At 40.8% G+C, this 10,672-nt stretch overlaps 1 protein-coding gene across 1 annotated transcript; it reads left to right on the top strand.

The window, feature by feature from the left end:
* Positions 1–971: 971 nt before the first annotated feature.
* Positions 972–8,981, top strand: LOC125377866 (neurogenic locus Notch protein-like). The gene is made up of 6 exons (XM_048391935.1): positions 972–1,114; positions 2,349–2,462; positions 4,312–4,500; positions 5,296–5,445; positions 7,255–7,368; positions 8,398–8,981. The coding sequence occupies exons 1-6, from the start codon at positions 1,045–1,047 to the stop codon at positions 8,979–8,981; spliced, it is 1,221 nt and encodes a 406-aa protein (XP_048247892.1). The 5' UTR covers positions 972–1,044.
* The last annotated feature ends 1,691 nt before the right edge of the window (positions 8,982–10,672 follow it).

The following is a 10,672-nucleotide window of genomic DNA, read 5'->3' as shown; positions in this document are numbered from 1 at the left end:
TTTCTTTGAAAGGACAAGCTGGCGATTTGAAAAAAACACGATGGGTCTTACCCATTCTCTTTGGTTTCACTTACGTGGAAGCGTCCTCAACCTCAAAGACTTAAGGTTTTCTCCAGCATTAAGCTTACAGCCCGTCATCTAACTGAATTATTGTTTAAAGCACGTTCACAGACAACGTGTCCTGTTCAGTGTGGGTGTGTTTTCTGTTTTAGGTTTAATGTCATGATGATGATGGTAATTGTAGCAACTAATCTAGTGCAAGAGTCGGCACTAAGTATGTTTGAAACGAATTACATTATTACTCAATAAACAGTGTTCATTCCAACCTCATCTCCGTGGGGGTACAAACCTAAGGCACTAAAGGGTTTGCATTCCATTTATATTCTTGCCCTACTGGATATCCATTCGCTGCTTGGTTAACATTGGCACATTTCGAACAGCCTTAAGGCATTTGTCTAAGAAGACTCGGTATGCAGTTTTTGTTGGCAGTATCAGTATATCCGCCGTCATATAGCTGGAATATTGCTGAGTGCGGCGTTAAACAACAAACAAACAAAACAGTATCATATACAACCTTTTCCACTTTGTATACACTAGGGCCTGAGGTAAAACATGGCAACGCTAATATACCATTTACTTTATGTTTACAACCCGTGAAGATCCGGGTTGAGGATAAGTCTTCTGCAACCACTGCTTGCCGTAAGAGGCAACTATGCGTGTCATATGATCGGGCGTCAGGCTCGCTGACTTGGTTGATGCATATCTTCGTATCCTCATTGCGTAGATCGATGCTCATGATGTAAATCACTGGACTGCCTGGTCCAGACCGCCGTCATATTACTGGAATACTGTTGAGTGCATCGTTAAACAACAAACAAAGGAACAAAGCTTCATGTTTACTTACCCCTTCGCTTCAGCGCATTGCCTTCATTCTATATGACATCGTTTTCATGTTTTCTTGTAGAGCTAAGGGGAACCACTGTCTCGGTGGTGTGTGTTCAAAACGAAACCGACGCATGTTCCACCACATTCGAAGTTGAAACAATGAAGTGTTTCAATTTTTTTGAACTCTACAGGATCAAGACCAATGTTATTCGGAGTGTCTTCTGCCTTGGTGAGATTATGATATTATGAGAATTGTGATAATAAGTGTTTTGACATGAATCTACTTGTATATCAAGAACATAAATAATACCCATGAGTGGCCCTGTGACATAAGATACCGGATTTCGCTTTCTGAACGTTTCACCTACATGAAAGTTTGAAGCTGCGTTAGTAATACAGCCGTTTCGTGAAAAGGATGCACTCTGTAATAAAAGCATGAACCTTGGAACAGTTGTCGGCATTTCGTGTGAACTTGACCCACAACCTAAATATATTATGAAAAATGAAAATTTTGGAATGTATTTACCCAACATTACATCGGTCCCTTGCCAACCAAACCATTAGCCATTCACATTATGTATCAATAAAAACAAATTTTGTTCTTCAAATATTATGTTCTTGTCATTGTATTCACCATATGAGTATACAGTATTGGTATAGTTAATTGGCCTTAATGAAGTATGTCTTAAAGATATGCCGAAGAAGAAAGAAATGCATATTTTCAAATAAAGATAAATAGTATAATATGATAAAGTTATTTACTCTACAGATATAATGATGGGTAAATACGTTCCAAAATGTTCATTTTTCGTTATATATTTAGGTTGTGGGTCATGTTTAACTGAGATATACGAGAAGTTCCATAAGGTCATTCCTGCATGGCGGCCATATTGGACTTTTTTGGTGGCCCCATATCAGAAAATATTCGGAATGACATAATTACTTACAACTGTGCCACGTTTAATGTTTCTATCACCAAACAAACCCAACACAATTGACCCTCTATCTGCGACGAAATGGCTTCACTGTAAGACAAAGCCACTCCCCTATTGAAGCATTGTTATAACAAAGATCTTTACAGTTATGAACGTGCCGGTAACACGAAAAGGCGCACAATTTGCAGTACCCTTAACATCTCCAAGCCATTCAAGGTAGCCATTGTTGTAGGTTTGAATCCTTTGGTCTGCGACACCTTTGTCTTTTTTCTCATATGAAGTTGACACATCGTAATATCGTTGAACAACCGCTTAAAACGACGTTATTCAGTACTCGTAGACGTAGACAATGTTTTCTAACAAACTCTAATCAATCGGAATCCTTAGGTATCGCATAAGTCAGGTGATCAGTAACATCTTCAGATCAGTATTATCTGATATTGATCTAAGGGGATTAGTTTTGAAGAATAGAATCATTTAATAGTGTATGCTGTATAACTATCTTCACGAATTGCTCATTTCTTGCAGCACCTAACTACTGTAGGAGTACGCCATGTGCAAATGGAGGAACATGTATTGCAGGCCGTGACGGTTTCACATGCGCATGTAAGGCAGGATATACAGGTCGTACGTGTGATGGCGGTAAGTACTCAAGTGACCCGTGAAGACCCGGGGTAGAATAGGTCTTCAGCAACCCATGCTTGCAGTAAAAGGCGACTAACGGGATCGGGTGATCAGGCTCGCTGACTTGGTTGATGTATGTCATCGATCCCAATTGCGTGGATCAATGTTCATGATGTAAATCACTGGATTGTCTGGTCCAGACTTGATTATTTACAGACCGCCGTCATATAGCTGGAATATTGCTGAGTGCGGCGTTAAACAGTAAACCAAACCAAACCAAGTACTCAAGTATTGTAAATCATAAATTTTTTTTTAATAATATGTTGTTCGTCCTATTAACTCAAACTTTAAGTTAGCGGTTGGGTAGCCTTGTGGTTAATCTGTTGACTCGTCGCTCCGAAGGCCCTGGTTCGATTCCCTACATGGGTACAACGGAGGAATCCCATTACTGGTGTTCAACTCAACCATCATTAAGTCAGCGCTTTGATTGATGGCATGTCATCGATTACCATCGAACATGGGACGTTCACTCACTGGTTTCCCTGACCCTTACTTTGGTTATTCACAGACCGCTTTACATAACTGAACGTTTGTGGGTTGCAGCTTTAGAAACAATATCAACAATCTTTTAACTAAATATGGAACAGTCAGTGGCTCTTATGTATATTACAACCTTGTTGAAAATAAAAACAACATAGTCATAAGAAATCCCCGACTACATCATATTAATTATGTGTCTGTGAATCACCATCAGATAGTGAAGATACGACCTGTACGTGACAAGGTGAGTGTACCAAGTCCCAGTGGTGCCACCCGTCACAAACAAATCCAAAGGCAATTTAGTTGTAGACTTGAACAAAGACGGGAAACATGTCGTACAGGTCTAAACGGAATTGCATTGACATAATTTGTCTGTGATGCTTTGGAAATGTCCTCTACATGTCTACCATAACACCTGTTTGAAAACTCATATAAGGCCTTGAGTATTGAAAGTTTCGTGGAAAGAGGATGCCCTAATACATCACAAATGTAGATATAATTGCCAAGAGCTGCTGGAGTATTGCTCGATATGAAGGGAATGTTGAAGTCGTGCACTGGTCATACAGTCGTGATACTAGCTTTTGTCACTGAAACATTATGCACGGACATAAATATACAAAAAGGGTTTCATTAGTATATTTTAGTTGAGGGCCGCTTTACTCAGAGTGATCTTAACTCCACGACTGCCGGAAATGCGTTAAATGTGTTAAAGCATGGAATCGTCGTAGCGTTAATACCGATTTGTGCAACGGAGCCAAGCTTGATAAATCAGTAGAAGAGATTTGGCAATTTGACCATTATTGAACGATAATCGACATAAATGCTCTTTAAGATAATCTTCTTGGCCAAATCCCCGTGTTCTACCAATCCGAGCACATATTCCTATCCACGTGCATAAAAAGACCCGATCAGCAAAAGGGAAGCACAACTGGCGCCCATTGAAATGCTTCCTTCTTGACTGAATGTCCCATCCAAAATTTCATATTGATTCTTCTGTGAGGAGGTCTTGCATTTCGCCAACTTGAAGGAATGAAGTGTCCCTTAAGTGTGTCGTGTGGAATAGAGGTAAACACAGAAATCCAAAAGTGTAATTCAAACAATTTTTTTCCGTTATTAATGTCAAATACACAGCTATACCAGAAATAACATGAGTTCTGGTAGATATGGTTAGCATGTGTTTAATACGTGTAACGTTTACCATGTGACAACAAATTCTGACAAAACGTATTATTTCTCTTTGCCTGATTTCGAGGGTCAGTTATTTGCTTTAAGTACTAGTAATCATTTAACGAATATTTGACCAAACTTTATTTTATTATACTTGTAGATCCTTGTACTGTTTCAACAATGATACCAGACATAGAGAAAAGAGGGCCATCTAACACCCACGCTGGACAAGTCAGAGATTCGACCAGTCTAAAGTCTGGGTGGTACGACTCCTTCAATGACACAAAAATACTGACCCGGCCTGTTTTTGGTCCGGCATGTGGGGAAAAATTTCCATTTTGGCTCAAAGGTTAGCAGTTTTATTTCCGACAAAAACGCGTTCAAAGACGAGTGTCGGTCCGTATTGCGGCCGGCAATCCGTCAGGTTTCTCATGCAGTTAAATGTTACATGTTTTCCAAGATATTGATCAGGGTTGGGGTTGGGGTTGATCAGTGTTTACTCACTCATGGGTTTTTGACACATACTGATCCCATAAATATCCATCATTCTTGTCATTCAATATTTCTATTTCAGTCACTGGATTGTCTTAACCAGAGCATATTTTTTACTGCTGATTGCGATGTAAAATACAAACAAGCCGAAATAGAGACAGTGTTTATTCATTTTAATTCTATCAAGTTGGGTGATGTTCTCTAATACCCCTTGTATCAAGTACGACCGTGTTTACCCTTTATGTTCTGATGTTTTGTGTAAACCTGGTGTCTCCACTTTTACTTAACACTGTGAGTGAGAAGAAAATGCTAAATATACCTTTTCATAAGCATGTACTAAAGGTTTCTTTTCTGGTGACTGAAACGGTTATTATTATTATTCATCGGCAAGTTTGTAATAAATATGGCGATGTCTTCCTTTTGCACCATCGACTGATAAGGAGTCGTAATACAATTTGATTCCAGTTCCAGTATCGCTGAATGATGTCTTCTGAAGTGAACCGAGAGGCTGATTTGCCGCGCACTTTATTGAAGCAGAAGCATTAGGAAAAATTCAATTCAGATCTTGCCATTTTTTATTTTTTATTTTTAAGAGAAATATACAATTAAAACATTTCCTGTTCACACGTTCATGTGTTGTCCTGTTTCACAGAGATAAGAGGTGACATGGCAGAGTTATGTCTGGCTACGTCTACGCATGCATGTTACGCAGCGTACATGACTACACCGACCCAGAATTGCAGCGACGGTAGACAAGTGTTCAGGTTCCCACGTCCCCACAGTTCATTTTCGTACTGCTATGGTAAGCTTTGTTTTGTTTGTTTGTTGTTTAACTCCGCACTTAACAATATTCCGGCTTTATGACGGCGGTCTGTAAACAAGAGGCCCATAGGGCCTGTATCGCTCACCTGGTTACGCAATCATGACAAAATATAAATATGCATTGTACATGTATATAATACTGCAAATATTTCGTAAGTTTGACTCTGTCAGCATTTAAAATGGGTGAATGGCAAATTTGACAGCATGAACGTGTATTTCTCTAGATACAAATGTAGCATAAAGAGCTGAACCGTTTTCATGTTTTGATCCAGGATAAATCATATTAAAGGTATTATTCTCTTCATAACAAACAAATGTATACAATGTATATGTTAATTATAGGGTAGGGATGATATTGGTTTGCATGTTATGGTCAAGGTTCTAATTCCTTTACGAGTGCCGGACAGATGAAAAGAAGGACCAGCACTGGTAGCATATGTGCATTCCTCTCATTATACTCTCAATTGTACATATGTTTATACTATGGGGATCTTAACTGTGTCCAGGTTATGAACTCTGCGCCGCTCTTCAGTCCCTTGGGGGTGGGGGGTGGCGATTGTGAATTCCAACCTCATTAGAATACTTCCAACCAAACATAGTTGATGTCCATCTCTGATGTCCAGAGAAAAAGTCATTTAAAGCAAATTACCCTTTGAGCCCCGCCCCTCAGTCCCCGGAGTGGGGGTAGGATTCAGCCCCTCCATTTCTCCAATTTGAATCCCCACAACCTTGGGATACTTCCAGTCAAATTTAGTTAATTTCCAATTAGTGGTTCAGAAGAGGCCGTTTGGGTAAATTGTTGACGTACGGACGACGGACGCCACGGTATGGCATAAGCTCACCTTGGTCCTTCTGACCCGTTGAGTTAATATTCGAGTCTGGACCTGGCAATCCAGTGATTGCCATCATGATAATCAATCTTCCTATTTTGGATACGATGACATGCATCTAGCAAGTCTGACCACCCGATCCTGAAGTCCCATCTTACGACAAACATAGTCGCCTTTTTCAGGAAGCATGGGTTGCTGAAGACAAATTCTAAACCGGATCTTTACGGCTGGCTATGGTAAGCACACATGTACATGCGTTGAAAAAATAGTCAGTGAAACCCAGCATTGGGGGTGAACGTCGCTTTCAAGACTATGTTGTGCATGCACTTGTGTTTGACTGCTGGTACTAGTCTGGACTTTCGCACAGTGCTAGCCAACTGAGACACGAAGAATCAGTTCAACAGACTGCACGCCGACTAATCCGAATTTTAACCCCTAAATGACAATCATCAGGCAAGGTAACCAAAAGTACCATATTTTAACGTATTTTGGTTTGACGCGAATTGGGATAGAACCACCAACCTTCAGCTCGCCTGACAGACGCTCTAACCACTTCACCAAGGACGCGTCCCATACCCCAAAATGACATTTCCTGTCTGTTGATCGTTTGTCATGTCAGCGAATCGCGATGTTTATTGCCTTGTGGGGATGCGTATGTTTGGAATTGGATCCACGCAGAAACAGGAATCTGCCTGTCTGATTGATCGGTGGTCACGTGACCGCTTCTAGACAAGTAAAAATTGGAATTTTTCTCTTATAAATATATGCGTATATATCACAGAACCCATATATCCCGTGGGTGTCAGTGCTGAATAATGATTTATAGTAAATAGTAATTTACTTTTAAGCACAATATACTCTCGAAACCAGCTACATAATTTGACGTTAATATGAGAACCAGAAGCCTATTCTAACCCGAATCCCCATCGGGTATTCGTAAATGTACCTCTTTATTCCAGATGTAGATGCATGTGTCACCAATCCCTGCCTGAATAATGGAACTTGTGAGGCGAAGAAGGGCGAGTTCACCTGTATTTGTCAACAAGGTTACAAGGGACTTGAATGTGAAACAGGTAACGTTATTTAGATTGTTTGTTTGTCTGTTGTTTAACGCCGCACTCAACAACATGCCAGCTATATGACGGCCGTCTATTAATAATCAATGGCCAGTCTGGACCAGACAATCCAGTGATTAACATCATTGGCATCGATCTACGCAAATGGGATACGATGACGCGCATCCACCAAGTCAGCTAGCCTGACCACCCGATACTGTTAGTCGCCTCTTTCGACAAGCATAGTCGCCTTTTACGGCAAGCATGTGTTGCTGAAGACCTATTCTACCCCGGATCTTCATGGGTCTCAATAACATGAGTATACAGTGAATTGCTTTAATCCTAGTAGTGTGATTCCGACCCGTAAAGATCCGGGGTTAAAATATGTCTTCAGCAACCCATGTGCTTGTCGTAAGATTCGACTAGCAGGATCGTATGATCAGACTCGGTGACTTGGTTGATGTATGCCATCGTATCATTATTGAGTGGATCGATGCTCATTATGTCAATCACTGGAATTTCTGGTTAAGCCTACTTACAGAGCGTCGGCATAGAGCTGGATCATTGCTGAGTGCGGCGTTAAATAATAAACAAACAACACACAACTGTAGTTCCAAGTGAAATCGTCCTGATTAACAAATTTCCTGATTAAATGCCCTAGGGCCATGGTATTCCCTTTAAATAATAACAATTCCAAACGGCAATCGCCAAGAAGAGATTTTTTTAGATTAACGGGATCCAGACAAACGGCACACTTGCTTTCGTTGTGTGTGGTATGTTCATTGTGTAACTGGATTATGGCTTGCTCTTAAATTTAATGTGCAAATATATTAAATGTCAAAAGAAAATCACGAAATATGTTCAATCAGACTTGATTGTTCACATGTCGCCGTAAAATAGATAGTATATCATCACCTCCAAAAGTCTTCAAGAAAATGAACTATGAATATGATCGTCACACTTACCTTGTTTAATTTAATGTTTGTCCGGATGGCCTTATTCTCATGTTCATAAAGATGTACGTCAATCTCATGTGTTATGTTACAGAATGCAAACCAAAGGTACTGGACCTGCTCATCATAGAGGACATTTCTACCTCTGTCAATCACAGTGAATATGAGAAAATGAAGACCTTTGCGGTGGATGCCATCAGCAACATAAGCATAAGCCCTGCCGGAACTAACGTGGCTTTCGTGGTTTTCTCGGGAAAAGCTGAAGTCGTATTCCACTTAAATACATACCGTGACAACAAGGCAAGCGTCATGGCAGCCATCCGTTCCCAAACACACACAGGGGGGAGCACATTCCTCGGGGATGCCATCCAACTAGCAACGTCTGAAGTCTTCACAGAAACCAATGGCGATCGGTTTGACGCCGAAAACGTGGTACTTCTCTTCACTGACGGGAAAACCAGCGCTGATGAAGATGTGCAAAGTAGCATTAAAGAGTTGAAAGCTATGGCGGAAGTGTTTGTGGTGACAGTCACCGCACAATCGGACAACACTACCGTCGACATCGTAGCTTCTTCACCAGCCCTGAGTCACGTGTTTCACATCGATGCTCCTGAAACTGCTAGCAGCATCAAGAAATTCACCGCGGGCGAGATATGCGCAACAATACCTCCTGCCTAACCAAATAAATAACTTGAATAAAATCGTGAGATTTTAGAGCAAAGGTATTCAAATTCAATAGTTTTGTAATTTTTTATTTAATTCTTTAAAGTAGCCTTCACAAAATTTATAATGTACTTGTCGTAAGAGGCGACTAACGGGACCGGGTGGTCAGGCTCGCTGACTTGGTTGATGCATGTCATCGATCCCAAATGCGTGGATCGATACTCATGACACTAGATTGTCTGGTCCAGACTCGAGTATTTACAGACTGCCGTCATATAGCAGGAATGTTGCCGAGTGCGGCGTTAAACACAAACAAACAAGCAATGGACCGTAATTAGGTAAAAAAATCATTTATGGCGCCAAATTCCGAACTCAGTCTTGACAAGAATCTCTTAGATAAGCGTGCACTCTTTCATTCATGTATCTCCTGAAGTTTATGAGAACAGCTGTTACCGTACATTATGCCTGTGACCAATCTGCGCCTGGCGTCTCGGCGGGCTAGTTCCTGTATAAAGACTGCGTCTGGACAGATTAAATGTATGGAACCAGTATCCAGTCGCGTCTAGTCAGTATAACGGCATTGAACCACTACCCAGTCTGCGTCTAGTCAGTATAACGATATTCAACCAGTATCCAGTCTGCGTCTAATCAGTATAACGGTATAAACCAAGTATTCAGTCTGCGTCTAGTCAGTATAAAGGTATTAAACAACTATCCAGTCTGCGTCTAGTCAGTATAACGGTATTGAACCACTATCCAGTCTGCGTCTAGTCAGTATAACGGTATAAACCAAGCATTCAGTCTGCGTCTAGTCAGTATAAAGGTATTCAACCAGTATCCAGCCTGCGTCTAGTCAGTATAACAGTTTTGAACCAGTATTCAGTCTGCGTGTAGACAGTCTAAGGGTATTGAACCAGTATTCAGTCTGCGTCTAGTCAGTATAAAGGTATTGAACCAGTATCCAGTCTGCGTCTAGTCAGTATAACAGTATTGAACCAGTATTCAGTCTGCGTGTAGACAGTCTAACGGTATTGAACCAGTATTCAGTCTGCATCAAGTCAGTATAACGGTATTGAACCAGTATCCAGTCTGCGTCTAGACAGTATAAAGGTATAAAGCAAGTATTCAGTCGGCGTCTAGTCAGTATAACAGTATTGAACCAGTATTCAGTCTGCGTCTAGTCAGTATAAAGGTATTGAACCAGTATCCAGTCTGCGTCTAGTCAGTATAACAGTATTGAACCAGTATTCAGTCTGCGTGTAGACAGTCTAACGGTATTGAACCAGTATTCAGTCTGCATCAAGTCAGTATAACGGTATTGAACCAGTATCCAGTCTGCGTCTAGACAGTATAAAGGTATAAAGCAAGTATTCAGTCTGCGTCTAGTCAGTATAACAGTATTGAACCAGTATTCAGTCTGCGTCTAGTCAGTATAACGGTATTGAACCAGTATTCAGTCTGCGTGTAGACAGTCTAACGGTATTGAACCAGTATTCAGTCTGCGTGTAGACAGTCTAACGGTATTGAAACAGTATTCAGTCTGCGTCAAGACAGTCTAACGGTATTAAACCAGTATTCAGTCTGCGTGTAGACAGTATAACGGCATTGAACCACTACCCAGTCTGCGTCTAGTCAGTCTAAAGGTATAAACCAAGTATTCAGTCTGCGTCTAGTCAGTATAACGGTATTGAACCACTATCCAGTCT

This window comes from Haliotis rufescens, unplaced genomic scaffold, assembly GCF_023055435.1.
Source record: "Haliotis rufescens isolate VD_foot unplaced genomic scaffold, xgHalRufe1.0.p SCAF_102, whole genome shotgun sequence".
Taxonomy (NCBI): Eukaryota; Metazoa; Mollusca; class Gastropoda; order Lepetellida; family Haliotidae; genus Haliotis; species Haliotis rufescens.
Note: the sequence above shows the minus strand (reverse complement) of the source record. Positions and strands in the feature narration are given on the sequence as shown.

Coding starts and splice junctions, on each gene's coding strand:
- LOC125377866 (XM_048391935.1), top strand. CDS start 1,045: ATGAAGTGTTTCAATTTTTTTGAACTCTACAGGATCAAGACCAATGTT. Junction 1,115..2,348: donor TCGGAGTGTCTTCTGCCTTG/GTGAGATTATGA, acceptor CATTTCTTGCAG/CACCTAACTACTGTAGGAGT. Junction 4,501..5,295: donor ATTTCCATTTTGGCTCAAAG/GTTAGCAGTTTT, acceptor CCTGTTTCACAG/AGATAAGAGGTGACATGGCA.